At 37.0% G+C, this 16,471-nt stretch overlaps 1 protein-coding gene across 2 annotated transcripts in view; it reads right to left on the bottom strand.

Annotated features, from left to right (window-relative positions):
- The window catches only part of CWF19L2 (CWF19 like cell cycle control factor 2), a 156,322-nt gene that overhangs the window by 116,187 nt on the left and 23,664 nt on the right, over window positions 1-16,471 (bottom strand). For both annotated transcript variants that reach the window (XM_044257725.1, XM_044257726.1), the window contains exons 7-8: window positions 10,115-10,230; window positions 6,196-6,848 (exon numbers count right to left, since the gene is read on the bottom strand). In XM_044257725.1, the coding sequence (XP_044113660.1) occupies window positions 6,196-6,848; window positions 10,115-10,230 (769 nt within the window). The remainder of the gene's footprint in view (window positions 1-6,195; window positions 6,849-10,114; window positions 10,231-16,471) is intronic.

Genomic DNA, 16,471 nt, shown 5'->3' with positions numbered 1-16,471 from the left:
GTATTTACCCTAAAGATGCAAATGTAGTAATTGGAAAGGATGCATGCACCTGAATGTTTATAGCAGCAATGTCCACAATAGCCAAACTATGGAAAGAACCTAGATGTCCATCAACAGATGAATGGGTAAAGAAGATGTGTGTGTGTGTGTGTGTGTGTGTGTGTGTGTGTGTGTGTGGTGGAATACTATGCAGCCATCAAAAGAAATGAAATCTTGCCATTTGCAACAACGTGGATGGAACTAGAGGGTATTACGCTGAGCAAAATAAGTCAGAGAAAGACAATTATCATATGATCTCTCTGATATGAGGATATTGAGAGGCAGGGCAGGGGGTTGTGGAGGTTAGGGAAGGAAAAAGTGAAACAAGATGGGATCAGGAGGGAGACAAACCACACGAGATTCAATCTCAAAAAACAAACTTAGGGTTAGGGTTGCTGGGGGGTGGGGGGCAGGGATAGGGTGGTTGGGTTATGGGCATTGGGGAGGGTATGTGCTATGATGAATGCTGTGAAATGTGTAAGCCTGATGATTCACAGACCCGTACCCCTGGGGCAAATAATACATTATATGTTAATAAAATTTTTTTTAAATTTTAAAAACTTAAAAAAAAGAAAGAATGTCTAGGGATTGTGCATAGTAAAGCAACCAAATCCTTTCAAGGGACCACAGAATTAAAAGCTTCATCACTGAGCCATGGAAGCCAACTCAAGCTCCTCCTCTCTTCTACCTTCATTCACTCCTTTGGTTCATGACTTCTTGTCATGCCAGACTAAAAAGAACACCAATATTATGGGAATGATATGTTGAGAAACACTGACCTAAATTGTTAGAAATTTCTGTAATTTTCTCCTGTCACTCACAATCTACAGCCACACCTTCCTCCCCTTTAACACTTCCACCCCAGGCTGATCCTTCTATTTGTAGGAGGACACTGGATCCTACATTCATCCACTGTAACCTTGGGATCTTGCTCAATTATGCCATCTATCATCTCTCTTCTAACATCAGTACTCTTTTCCATGAACGTATAAACATATTCAAGTGTCTGTACCTTAAAAGAAAAAAAAGGAGAGAGAAAGAAGGTCCTTCACTTAACACGTCTCTCTCATACTTTCCATCTCTACCATCATATGACCCATAATCATAACTTAGTCTATGAAATCTGGCTAATAAATCCTCTTTTTCAATGATAATATTCTTAATTAAATTGCCAAGACCTCTACTATTTCTATCCAAAGGCACAACTTTGTCATTTTACCTGACTCTTCCCATTTTTGAGAACTTTACTCTTCCCATCGCTCTCAGTATGCAAGCTTCAAGATTCAATCAAGAGGATAATGACATATGCCAAACTCCAACCAAAGCTCACAAGTTTTAAGAAGATAACTGGAATCCCAGGGCACCTGGGTGGCTCAGTGGGTTAAGCCACTGCCTTCGGCTCAGGTCATGATCCCAGGTCCTGGGATCGAGTCCCGCATCAGGCTCCTTGTCCAGCAGGGAGCCTGCTTCTCTCTCTGCCTCTGCCTGTGACTCTGCCTGCTTGTGATCTCTCTCTGACAATAAATAAATAACAAATCTTTAAAAAAAAAAATCTTTGAAAAAAGAAGATAACTGGAATCCCAAGAGACCTTTAAAAGCAGCAACTTTCACCATCATGAAATTTGTACTCCTACATCTTTTGGGGGGGTGCATTTTCTAACAGGAATTAAATTGTTTATTAGTAGATAAAAAGTAGATAAGGATGAATTAGATGATATACAAGAATTCCAAACATCTCTGACACTTGTATCTCCAACACACTTCACAGAACAGTAATAGGTATCAAATAAAGACATTCATATGAGTCATGGGGCACACAAAGAACGAAGTGAACACAAAGAACGTATTATTTCATCTTGTTAATACCACAGCAGAGACACTAACTAGCAGCAAACAGCCGGTAATAGACTCCTTCTTACTTTCTCTAAGCATTTACAACAATGTACAAATACTCTGAAAGAAACATTGCCATGACATCTGCAATTATCCTATAAAAAGAAAAAAGTACAACTATTTCTCATTTTCCAGGATTACTGGTAAATTTCAGAAGTCCTCTTCATAATTAATTTCTAAAAAGCAAACCCATTTTCCCATTAAAATATCTTTCTTTACAGCACACACCCAACTCCAGCTGAAAACTGTTGAAGAAGAGGTAATTAAAAAAGCCTCACCCCAGTAACATTTCAGAAACCTGAGGATATTGCAATTATTCTTTGCCTGCTGGCAGTGTTCCCAGATCTCCTCCTTTTAGTTATTCATTTCTTACCACTTGTTCTCAAATTTTCTCCCCGTCCAAGGATCCCATGCCTTATATTCAAAACCTTCAGAACCTGCCATCCTTCTCCTGTCCTGCTGGGCTACCACAGCAAACTCTGCCAAGAATAATATCCAAAGGCTAAAATAGTATATAAGACAGGTTAATTCCTGATATCAACTTTTTAAAATCTAAATTAAGAACATCACACTATTTTTTGTTCATATTGCAAACTATTCTAGTTTGCAATCTTGAAAATAGTTTCAAAATCTTGAAAATACATAGCTGATATATTTTCCAACAAACAGAATTATACACAAAGACATTTTATTTCTAAGAATAAAAACGTTTAAAGATCTTGAGCACAAGGACCATTTCTAGAGGATGTTTTCTGCCTACTTAAGATAACTGCAGGGCATAAACAGGACAAAGGAAAAGAATGAGGTATCTAATGACAGTAAGAATGAATGAAAGAAGGATGAAAAAGTGAAAAAGAAGAAAATGCAACTCTAACAGTGATGAAAACACTATGTATTTCATGAAAACTATAAAGAGCTCTCATAGAGAACTGAAAAAGTAACCACAAGAAATGACTAGTTAGCAAAAATAAAATAAAAATAAGGTTACAGAAATATGCCAAACTTCACCCACATTTAAGAAACGGAAATCAGGAACAACTCTGTTTCTGAAGTATGTACCCAACAAAGATTAAAAAGTTCAATAATGCTGTTGGCAAGGAAAAGAAAAGTCATTCTTATATTTGACAGATAAAAGAGTAAACTGATTAATATAACAAAATATATAAATAAAAATTCTACTGCTTGGAAATTATTTTGCAGCTAGATTTAATTAGTGTGCACAGACACACATTATACAACTATTCACTGCAGCATTACTGTAAGCAGGACAGATTAGAAACAACCTAAGTCCATCAACAGGAGACCAAGGAGAAACACTAACTTCGATCTACATTTTTAACAGAATATTAAAGAGCCTTTTAGAAGTACATACACTGGGGGCGCCTGGGTGGCTCAGTGGGTTAAAGCCTCTACCTTCGGCTCAGGTCATGATCCCAGGATCCTGGGATTGAGCCCCACATTGGGCTCTCTGCTCACCGGAGAGCCTGTTTCACCCTCTCTCTCTGCCTGACTCTCTGCCTACTTGTGATCTCTGTCAAATAAGTAAAAAAAAAAAAAAAAATCTTTAAAAAAAACTTAAAAAAAAAAAAAAAAAGCAAAGTACATACACGGGCACCTGGGTGGCTCAGTGGGTTAAAGCTTCTGCCTTCAGCTCAGGTCATGATCCCAGGGTCCTGGGATCGAGCCCCACATCAGGGTCTCTGCTCAGCGGGAAGCCCGTTTCCCTTCCTCTCTCTCTGCCTGCCTCTGTGCCTACTGGTGATCTCTGTCTGCCAAATAAATAAATAAAAATCTTTTCAAAAAAATAAATAAAAATAAAAAGTACATAAATAAAAGCCGAAGTAAAAAGATCTTTAAGATATACTGATGCAGGAGGGGGAAGAAGACTCAGAGTAATATATACATTGTGAAGCTCCATAACTTAAATATCTAATTACATTTTTTATATATAATTATATGCATTATCTCTCACAAAACGTCACAATCCCAGAAAATGGCTAAGTGTTACCTACAACTGCCAGACTAAAAATATGGCACTCAGTCAAACTTGAATTTCAGGTAAACAAAAAAAATTTTTTAGTGTAATTCTGTGCAAATACTGCCAGGGATATGCTTCCCTTTATTTACGAAATCTGATAAGTATGGTAACACTCCACAAGGTACAATCTCAAGTGCTTCAGTTTCCTCATCTGGAAAATGCAAGATTTACACTACTTTCTTCTAGTTCTAAAAGCAGTTTTATGATTTTTCCCCCTACTTCTAAAATTCACTAGTTCAAAGCTCCCTAGAATTCTAACATTTTATAAAGAATTCAGCAAATATACCTACAATAATGTTCCCACAAACTAACAGCGTCTCACAAACCTTCACTGACTCTTTCCAGTCCCTGAAAATAGGCGTTCTTACATCCTTCCTTGGTCTCTTACTTCACAACACTCACAGACGCTGAGGAATTTTTCTTCTTTCACATATATGTAGACAATTTCTAGACTGTTCTTTCCTTCTCCAGGGAATCATGGAATTCATGGAAAGCTTCACACCATGCAAAACATCAAAATAACACACCTAACAAAAAAACTGCCTTCCGGGATGTCTGGGTGTCTCAGACACTTAAGCATTCAACTCTAGATTTCAGCTCAGGTCATGATCTCAGGGTCGTAAGATGGAGCCCTACATCAGGCTCTGCACTCAATGGGAAGTTTGTTTGGGATTCTCTCTCTCCCACTGCCCCTCTCCCTGCTTGCATTCTATCTCTAAAAATAAATTAGTCTTGAAAAATAAATAAATTATATATATATATATATATATATATATATATATATATATACATCTTCTAGTGAGTGCCTATATTATAGTAGCTCTACAGGAAGCTTACAACTTAAATACAACCTACAAATATGGAACTAGATGAAATACTGACTGTAAGACTATTTCACATACAGCTGCAGTCACAGAAGTCAAGACGTGCAGAGTGCCCAAATATTGGGACAACCCTGACGATAAAAGAAATTAAGAGCCTCATCCTACCAACAGGTGGCAACAAGAAATAGTCTACCTTTCAGAGTACCTGGAGTAAAGCCTGGGCAATTACATATGTAAACAGTCTTGGACATTCTCTAATCCCTGTCGTGTTTATCTAGTCAATACAACTAGATCTCTCCTTTGGTTTTCTGGGAACAAAGCCCTGACTTGAACCAGAGCCCATGTGAGTGGAGCTCCCATCACTCAGTGCAGGTTTTGCCAACTTCCTGCCACTGAAAGCTATACACGGTGCTTTATAATCCATGGCATCAAACAGAATTGTTAACAGAAACAATTTACCAGACTCATGACCCCAAACTACAATGCTGATACCTATTACTGCCACTACTGAATTCTAATATTTCCTAAAACCTCTTCCTTTAGCGTCCCATTCATTTGGTGTTATTTTTAAACATATTTTGATGATCATTCTAGTATACGTTGATCATTATTCTTTGAACTCTTATTTTCCATTTATGGCTATCTCCAATAAGACCAGCTCCATAGCTAAATCAATTTTTCCTACGTTTGATCCCACTCAACCTCCTGCTCTACTGACCCAGCCTGTACGTAAGATGAACAGGTTCAAGATAACACCAATCAATATCACCTATTTTCCTAATTACCACAGATACAACCACTACCCTATCCATATCTTCCTTTTAAAATGCTAACATCTTCAAAACCTGTCAACTGTTAAAAGGGGATTATTTCTTTCTCTGAAGAAGAGTCACCATAATTCATGCTCCCCGCCGCAGGATCCTTCATATAGCCTATTCACTTTATACGTGCGCTATGGCAACATATTTTCCTTCAACCTCCCAGACCTCCACTCGGCATGCAATATTTACAATTAAGATTACACCTAACAATGGAGCGATTTCCTCTGAAAGCAATATGGTAGCAGTAACACAGTCTACCAAAATACTTCCTGTAGCATATCCACTTAAAGGGATTATGAACTCCATTTTTTAGATCGCAAAAAGGCAACAAATTTTGAGCTAATACAGCTACCAAATACTTCTTCCATTTGTTAAATAAAACTGTGAAATGCAATGCAACCCATAAAACAAAGCTACTGATTTGTTAAATGTGCATATTTTATCTCAACCACAAAACTTAAGAAACAGAACATAACTCATATCAACTTAATAGCTGATACTCTGCAAATACATCTCATTTCTTTAAATCCTTTGCAATTTACTATTCATTCATCAGTTTAAAAAACAAATGACAAAATACCTGGCAAATGGAGACTTCGTGTCCTGCAGATGCTCTTTCTTCACAGAGTCATCTCTCAGGCTTTCATCTGGTGATTTTTCTCTCATGTCTTCTGAAATGTGCCCACAGTCCACATCGCCCCTAGTTTGTAATGGTCTTGCATATGAACATGTCCTGTCTCCTGCTCTTGCGTCCGACCAGCTCCATGATGAAGAACTTTCTTCACTGTTGTCCGTGGGTTTTTGAAAACCACGATGCACAGAATCCTGAGCAACCAGTGCTGAAGAGGAACTAGAAGGTTCAAAATTTCTGTTCTTGCTATGAAATGAGAGTTCTTCATCATCAGAGGGTCTTAAAAATTTAGGTTTCAAATTTTGCAGAGAAGAAAACTCTTGATTTTGCCTTGGTTTGGATTGTCTTCTACAGGTTTCAAACCTATTATCTTTTTCACCACCACTAGACTTACCTTTATTGGTGTCGTTTGCAGTATCTGTTGAACTATATCTATCCCTTAAATTTTTATTATATTTTACCAAGTCTGATTTTCTAGTTTCTTGATTACTTTGTGCTTTATCTGAGTATGTTGGTTTCCTCCACCGTTCTCGTTTACAATCTTCTTTTGTGGATGCAGTTTTTTCAGCTTCTTCTAATTTCGACTGAAATATTTCCATTGACTACAAAGGAGAGAAATTAAACAAAATATATAAAATTTAAAAAGGTTCAATGACTTGTACCCCCATATGCCACTGTACCATGATATACTGTCATGTGGCACAATAAAGAAAAACCTAACAAAGGAGAGAAGAAAAGACCCATACAATCATCGTAACTGATAAGGGCTTAACTATGCCTACTCCCAATTCGTATGTTAAAAAGTTCATGTGTGTGTGTGTGTGTGTGTGTGTGTGTGTGTGTGTGTGTGTTGGACTATTACTCGGCCATCAAAAAGAATGAAATCCTGCCATTTACAATGACATGAATGGAGCTAGAGAGTATTATGAAGTGAAACAGATCAGTCAAAGAAAGACAAATACCATATGATTTCACTCATATGTGGAATTTAAAAAACAAAACAAATGAGCAAAGGAAGGAAAACAGAGATAGAGAGAGGCAAAACAAGAAACAGACTCTTAACTACAGAGAATATACTGATGGTGACCAGAGAGGATGTGTGTAGGGGGAATGGGGGACACGGGTAATGGGGATGAAGGAGCACACTTCTTGTGATGAGCACCAAGTGATGTATGCAAGTGCTGAATCACTCTATTGTAACTTGAAATTAATATTACACTGTATGTTAACTAACTGGAAATTAATTATTTCGACACACTGGAAGTTATTATCTTAGCCTAGGCAGAGATAATCCCCACATCGGGCTCTCTGCTCAGCAGGGAGCCTGCTTCCCCTCTCTCTCTACTTGCCTCTCTGCCTACCTGTGATCTCTGTCTAAATAAATACTTAATACTTAAATAAGTAAAAGAAAAAAATCAAATCAACCTTAAAGGATCAAAAAAGTTATTACATTTCTAATTTAAAAATAAAAGCAAAAAACAAGAGAGAACCCCTGACTAAACTCTGAATGGAAGAATACTTGCTAAAGATGATAATCTTCATCTGAAATGCACTGACAGCATTTTAAGTGGAAAAACAAGAAAACTAGCTTCCAGTGCTTTTATCAAGGTTCTAAGATTCTATTTCAAGAGGACAAATAAGATCTAATATTATAATACCGAGGGCAAAAAAGCAAAAGTAATCATCATTTGTATATAACTATCTTCCCAGGATGACCCAATGAAAAAATTAGATTTAATGACATGAGTTTAGAAAATTGGCATGTTAACACCACAGAAAGCCCAAGAACATAAAGGAAAAAAGATTCAATACACAAATGGAAGAAAATTTTTTTAAACCTTAAGGACCCCGCATAACAACTACACAGAGAAATTTACTGAAAAGCATAAATTAAACCTGAATAGAGAAATATCCAGTATTTTAGGATGAGATGACTCAACATTATAAAGATATTAATCATACCTGATTTACCAATACATTTAGTTAAATTTAAATCAAAATTCCCAAAAAGATCTGTAACTTATGATGAATTCTGGGAAAATGTTTGTTTCTGCTGAGCCTGAACTAAACAAAATGATTCTAGATTTAACAACAAAGAAATGTAAGAATGAAAAGCTAATTTTTTAGTGACTAAAAAAAAGGACTTACCCTGCCACATAGTAGGTGTTCACTACTTACCTACTATCTGCAAGAGTAACTGAAAACTACAATAATTTTAAGAGTACTACACTAATTCCACAAACAACAGAAAAATCAATGGAAGAGATCTGAGAGTAGAAGAACAGACTTATTTTATAATAATAATGAATTTATAATAAATGTGTCATTTCAAATCAGTGGGAAAAGATTAATTTAGTCAATATACACAACTATGTGAAGTCTTTAGGAAAGTTAGAAGCCTATTCACAACATACACAAATATAAATTCCAGGAAGATTAAAGATATGCATAAAAATAAAACTGAGCCAGTACTCAAAGTAAATACAGACATACATTATTATGATTTTGGGGTGAAGAAGGTTTTACAATGAACTACAGGAAGAATAATTAGTTAGGAAAGGAAAACCTGATGGACTTTGTTAGGTAACAATATTCAAAACTTACCCACAGCAAATACACAAAGGAAAAATGAAAAATGTGGAAGGGAAAACAAAGGAAAAATGAGAAAAAGGAAAAACTATGAAACTAAGAGAAAAATGTGAAGACTAATTTAAAGATCTTAAAGAAACCAATGTCCCAAAAGAAAAATGGGAAATACTGCCAACAATCAGTTCACTTAAAAATATAAATGGCCATGGGGCGCCTGGGCGGCTCAGTGGGTTAAAGCCTCTGCCTTCGGCTCAGGTCATGATCCCAGGGTCTTGGGATCGAGCCCCGCATCAGGCTCTCTGCTCAGCAGGGAGCCTGCTTCCCCACCCCGCTCCGCCTGCCTCTCTGCCTACTTGTGATCTCTGTCTGTCAAATAAATAAATAAAATCTTAAAATAAATAAATAAATATATATATATATATTTACATATATATATATAAATGGCCAAAAATATATGAAAAAATACCAATTCACTAGAAAACAAATGTATAAAAAGCAATGAAAAAAATCTGTTTATCAAACACGGTAGCAGATTATAAGGAATGATAATCCTACTGTTGAAAACCATGTGATAGAAAAGTCATTGTAATGAAAATATAACTTGTTAATCTTTCTGTAGAGAAATTCAGCAATACATATTTCACTTCAAGTGTCTATATCCTTTAACAATTTTGTTTTTAGTAATTCATCTTAAGAAAAACACCTGGGTGTCTCTGGGGGAGCTGGTTCTAAAGCGTCATGTAAAATATCATGGTTCCATTGTTTTAAAAGTGTGTGCATGTATGTGTGGGTGTGTGGATATATATTTAAATATATGTTATAAAACATGTATTTTTATATATTAAATATATATGTTACAAAATATATATTTAAAATATATTTTTAATAAAACTGTTATATTGGAAAACTCTGGAATATAACATCTCTGGAATAAACAAAAACTCTAAAATATATCAAAATTCCAACACTGGTTATCTCAAGAGGTATGCCACTGAGGATTTCCTGCATTATTTAAATTTTCTCACAATGAGAAAATGTTATTTTTACATTAAACACACACACTTAAATTGTACATACTTAAGTTTTATATTTATCATGTCAATAAAAATATGCTACAAAAGTTTATATGATTAAAAAAAGGTAGAAGATGGCTTCAGCAGATGATAGAGATCTAACATCCATTTAATTCAAAAGAGCACAAATCACTGACAGAGTTAAAGACACTTACGTCTCAATGAAGTGTAAATATAATACCTATCTCATTGATACCAGTACTCACCCCGTATCTTTCAGCCACAACATCTTCAAAATTTCTATTCTGCTTCTCAGCTTGTTCCTTCATTCTTTGGTAAGACTTCCTGAGCCAGCTTAGTCCACCATCTTCTACTACTGAAACTAAATCCCAATATTAAATGTCAGTCATACTTTTCATGTGGTTATAACAGAATCAAAATTTTTGCTTCTATAATAATTTCTAAAATATAAATGAGATATTTTTCCCAGAACATATAAGAAACATAAGGGCATTTAAAACTCAACATATTAAAAAAGTAAAATAAAATAAAATTCAACATATTATTTATTGTTTTTGTTTTTTTAAAAAGATTTATTTGAGAGAGAGAGAGAGGACAAACAGGAGGGACAGAGAAAGAGAGAGGAGAGAACCTCAAGCAGCCTCCATGCTAAGCACAGAGCCCGACGCAGGGCTCCATCTCACAACCCCGAGATCACGACCTGAGGCAAAACCAAGAATTGGATGCTTAATTGACTGCACCTCCCAGGTGCAGTGCCCTCAACTTATTATGTATAAACCTATTATGCAAGGTACAGATTTTAAGGACTGAGAAAGGCAAAAATGAAGCTATCCTCAAAAAAACTGCAATCTAGGAGTTGGAGTGTAAGAATATGTAAGTAGTAACAATAAGGATAATATGTAACAAAAAAAAATTTTTAAGTGTAAGTAATGATAGAAAAAATGAGAGCAATGAATTATTTCTAAATGGGAGGTCAGGGAACAATTTACAGATCAGGCTTAAAACAATGAGTGGGACTTCTATAAACAAAGATAAGAATAAGCAGGGCATTCCCAGAAATAAAGAATAAAAGTACACACATAGCAGGGAAAAAGCTACCTCAGATACAGCACGAAGAACAAATAAGGAAGTTAAAGATGGTAATACTGAAATGTGTATCAAAACAATCCGAGGGTTTTGAAGGGGCGGGGGGGCGGGGGAGGTCGGGGAAACCAGGTGGTGGGTACTAGAGAGGGCACGGATTGCATGGAGCACTGGGTGTGGTGCAAAACCAATGAATACTGTTACGCTGAAAAGAAATTAAAAAAAAAAACAAATTATTCTATGCAGTCATGATCCCCAACTATGAAAATCTGAATGCCTTCAACAAACTTTATTAAGCGCTTGTATTTCCATCTACACATATCACATTTTCGATATGCATAAAGAAATCTAATCAATTACTTATGTCAAAACTTTGTTCCTGATTTTCCCTGTACAAAAATAGGATTGCTTTTTGGGCACCTGGGTGGCTCAGTGGTTAAAGCCTCTTTCTTCGGCTCAGGTCATGATCTCAGAGTCCTGGGATGGAGTCCCGTATCGGGCTCTCTGCTCAGCCTCCTCCTCCTGTCTCTCTCTGCCTGCCTCTCTGCCTACTTGTGATCTCTATCAAATAAATAAAAAAAAAATCTTCAAAAAAAAAAATAGGATTGCTTTGGATCACTCCAGTTCTAAAATCAACAAAAACACACACAGACGACAAAAGACATGTGTAAGAATCTTCATAACGGAAAAGTCTGCAGTAACACCAGCTTAGAAAATAATCCAGATGTTCACCATCAGTAAAACGGATATATAGCATGAATTATGATATATTCCTAAAACAGGCTATTATATAGCAATGAAAATCAATGACTGCACCTATACATAACAACGTGGATGCATCTGAAAATGTGACCAGAAGCAGCAGGCACCAAAAAGGGAGCAGAGAGTACTTACTATCTGATTCCAGGAAACACTGACTCTGGTGCTAGAAACCAGAATAGTGGTCAGCCTTCTGATAAGAGCACAGTTGACTAAAAGGGCCACAGGGAGCTTTCTGGGATGCTAATAATACTGTGTTTCTTAAAAAGTATGCTGATGATATAGATATTCACTTTGGGGAAATGATCAGTCTGTACAGTGAATGATTTCTACACTTTTTTGCATGTGTTAAATTTTAATAAAAAGTTTAAAGAAAAAAAAAGATTTTTCATTCCTCCAATTCCAGTCTCACTCAAATCTCAAAAATTTGTCTATGCTAAGCATTCAGAATCTTCTAAGACAATGGGTCTTTCTTTAGGTCTAAAATACTTTGTACTTCAAAACCTAGATCTCTAGGGGCGCTTGGGTGGCTCAGTAAAGCCTCTGCCTTCAGCTCAGGTCATGATCTCAGGGTCCTGGGATCTAGCTCCACATTGGGCTTTCTGCTCAGCAGGGAGCCCTGCTTCCTCCTCTCTCTCTGCCTACTTGTGATCTCTGTCTGTCAAATAAATAAGTGAAATCTTTAAAAAAAAAAAAAAACCCTAGATCTCTAGTTAACTCAATGATTCACTTTTCTTTCAAGTTTATTTTGCTCTTGCTATCTTTTTATTTTATCTAGTCTTTGAGTTCAAATTTAACAAGGCAATTAGTAAAGGAAGCTAGTCTAAATCCTCAATTTATACAAAGAGAAGCCCACTGTCACTCATACCTATGTTAATGTCCCAGCTACATAAGTTCAGAGTTATCTAGAAACTGTTAAGATACTGATGGGCAGAGTGAAGATTTCCTGCACAATCACCAATATATTAACACAGTTCAAAGAAAAATCACCAATATATTAACATAGTTCAGAGAAAAAAAAATCTCAGAGAAATAGGAAGACCTTTACTCTTATGTTAACATTTATCAAGGAAATCAAACAATAAAAATATTCAGTGAATTCAATTATGAGTAAAATTCACAGTCTTTAGAACATATTTTTAGTTGATTATATGTTCTATTTCAATAGTCTTATTAATCTTATCATTAGAGATACAATAATAAAATATTTTTAACAGGAAAATCATCAGATATTTTAAAAGCTAATAAAAAATAATTTACAGCACCATTCACCATGAAATTCACTCTAACAAATATTTAGCAAATATTTACTATGAATATGAAAATGTGCTGAATATAACAGGAAGTAAAAACATGAATAAAACATAGTCCAGTGCACATGGTGCCGCCATGCCCGGCTCCGGGACCGGCTGCAGGCACAGTTTGGGAAGCTCCCTTTCTAGCACTTACAACCACCTTTGATTCTGTACATCCCGCGGGATTCCCACTGGTCTCCACTCATATTCTACCTGGGCTGCCCTGACTGCCTCCAGAGGTCACTTCTGCCTTTCCGTGGCAAAATGGTGTGCTAACTCTTAAAAACCAAAGCCACAGTAAACACATCTGGGATGGATAGTCATCGTCTCTCAGGAAAGGTTGCAGAGCCGAAGGAAAAGATCACGTTGATGCTTACTTGCTGAAATTCATGAAGGAAGATTCTAAAGGGTAGAAAACGGATCGAGAATCAAAGCTTCTGTAGCAGGGTCCAGCCCTACTGCCAGCTGCAACAGCAGCGGCCATGTCCTCGGTCCTCGGTGAGATCACCTTCAGGAATGGATGGGAGATGGCATTTACTCTGACTACCTCTGGGCTGATTTTCTAAATGACCTGGGAAGCTATTTCTAGACAACGTGAAACTAAGGAGCCTTCTGTCCAGGTTTTAGAGCTATTTGCCTCAAAACCCTGTTGCAGTTTGTCAATTTCATAAGCACTTATTTCTGAAAACATCTTTTACTGTAAATTTAGGTTAAGAGGCAATATCCCGTGAATGCTCTGATATTAAGATGCACGCTGTTATGAAAATACAAGAGCATTTAATGTTGCCTACTATTATTCCCACATGGAGCAAGTGTTAGGTGAAGACTGAGAAACCATCCTTTTCTTAAATATACATCCTTAAAATACAGGTGCATACATATTCTGTAGACAGTATTCAGAAACTGAATGGGATCGCATAAAATTTGTCTTTCTTTTTTCATTTCTAAACTGGGCTTAACCAGGTAATAATGAAAGGATGATAAAACATCAAACATTCATCAAAATGCTGTTTTTTCATATTTTGCTTTACCCCATACTTTCATTCAGTAGCTTATCATATTATTTACTTAATAAAGGTATTGTACTAGCTGCTGGGGATAAAAGGTAAGCAGCAACAGCCACTCTCTACCTGCCCAGAGCATATCATCTCATTAGAGATGGGCATTTCAATAACCATGGAAATAAATGTGCAATCACTACTGGAAGTCAAGGGACACAGCTACCAGCACATGCAGCAGCTCACGACCCTGGTCTGGGGGTCAGAAAAGGCCCCTCCGAGGAAGCTCACTCTGAAAGACAAGTAGGAGTTAGCTAGGTAATGGAGGGGAACCTGTGCAAAGGCCCTGTGAGCCCTGTAAACAAAGGCCTGCAAGAAGAGCACCAGCCGCCAGAGATCAGAGCGTGCAGGGCTGCCTGGCCTCCTGAAGGCTATTTGTTTTTATCCCAGGAACCATGGGATACCGTTGAAGAATTTTAGAGGAGGAGGCCTCTGACAGCACTGGTCTTACTTTCTGAGAACCTCATTATGGTTGTCTTGTGGAGGATGGGTTCGAGGGGCAGCAAGCAGACTGCAGAGGGGCTGGAAAGGGCAGAATCAAGAGATGACATGGCCCAGGGTGGTACGCAGAAAAGGGGACTTGGTTCAGATGCAGCTACCAGACGTTTTCTGTTCTTTCCATTCTTTCCATTTAATGCTGCATAAAGGACATTTCCCATTAAAACTATTTTAAGCAAGAAAATTCTGATTTGCTTTACGCTTTTGAGTTGCAAAATCTGCTTCCATAAGCAAGGCTGAGACCTCTGGCAGCAAAGAGTAACAGAAAAACTCTTATTCTCTATCTCTAAAGAATGAGATAATAAGCTAATACTATATTGAACCATCCTGGGGTTTTCAGTCGGGGTATGTTCTTATGCAGCTATTTTCCTTAACCTCTGATGTGCCAATTTGGCAGAAAATTAAATGCTTGAACTTGACATCAAATTAAGCTGGCTGGCTTTAAATAGATTTTTTCAAATACAAATTACATGCTCACTCTGGAAAAAAATCTGACATAGATGTTTGACAAAATAAAGGGTGAAAGTACACTTTGCTTTGCATCTTTGAGAGGCACAGAAGAGTGTGCTGGGAAGGAAGCAGGCTCTGGGGCCAAACTCTTTGGATTCAAATGCTGGTTTGGATACTTGCTAACCATGAACTTGAAGAATTTACTTCAACTCTTCTTGTAAAATAGAAATAAAAAAAAAATAGAGCTATAACTCTTAACTCCAGAGAACACACCAATGAAGGCCAGAAGGAGGGTGCAGGGGGTGGGGGGATGGGGATGAAGGAGGGACCTGCCGCGGCGAGCACCCGGCACTGTGTGGAAGTGTTGAATCACTAACTTGTACACCTTTAACTGAGACTACACTATGTTAACTAACTGGAATGTAAATAAAAATGTTTAAAAAATCAAGTAAACTACTCAGAGAGGTCAAGCAACTTTCCCAAAATCACAAAGCTACTAAGTGGAAATGCCAAAAGTACTAATCCCAAGTAGCCTAAGTCCAAATTCTGAGTCCTTAACACTACCACTATGTCCCCTCTACAGAGCTCCTTCATACTCAAGTAGTACCACTGTCAGGGGCCTAACCAGCTCAGCCCTACCACTGGTCCACACAGAATGACTACACTACCCACATATGCAGTCCAGCCTGCAGATCATAATAAAACTTAATGTCAACTCTGGGATCTAAACCTCTGACAGACGGGCTCTATCATTCTTCCTCCTTCTAAATAAGAGTAATAATGGGAAAGGGAGGTTGTGAAAGAGAAAAGAAAAAAGGCTCTCTAAAAACTTTTTATTAGATCATTTTTATTGTCAGATCTGAGATGATGCTGTTTCGGCCAGTTGAAAGATACTACCTATAGTACAACACTGAGTCTTCTACATTCAAGAAGCCAAGAAGCTACTGGCTACAAACACCCAAAGGTTTAGTTGGTCAATTCTAAGTGTTCCCCACACGCTAATTTACTAACTGTCCTCTGACAACAATGGTAGCAAAACCCTGGATCAAAAAATCAGCTCAACATAGTAATGGTTCAGTGAGCTACCCTACTGCCCTAAACTTATGCTTTCAAATTACCAAAAAAGAGTATCTCAAAGAGATTCTTGTGTGACTACAGTTACTAAGTTACAACCCAGCAAAGACATTTCTATCTATGCTGAAAGGCAATAAAGAAAATGCTGCAATTACTAAGAGCAACCAAAATCGCTAAAGAAAAATTATAAACAAACTTATAGGCTTTAGAAACATCTCCACGTAAAACACAAAAAGAATATCTATGAATGGCCAAAATAAAAATAAAGAACACAACAAAAAGCATGAGAATCTTCTGATAAACCACTGAAAGAAAAAGACAGCCCCATACTGGACACCGCTACGATCTCTGCACCACGTTAGCTATAGTTAAGTAAACTCTTCAT

This window comes from Neovison vison, chromosome 7, assembly GCF_020171115.1.
Source record: "Neovison vison isolate M4711 chromosome 7, ASM_NN_V1, whole genome shotgun sequence".
NCBI lineage: Eukaryota > Metazoa > Chordata > Mammalia > Carnivora > Mustelidae > Neogale > Neogale vison.
Note: the sequence above shows the minus strand (reverse complement) of the source record. Positions and strands in the feature narration are given on the sequence as shown.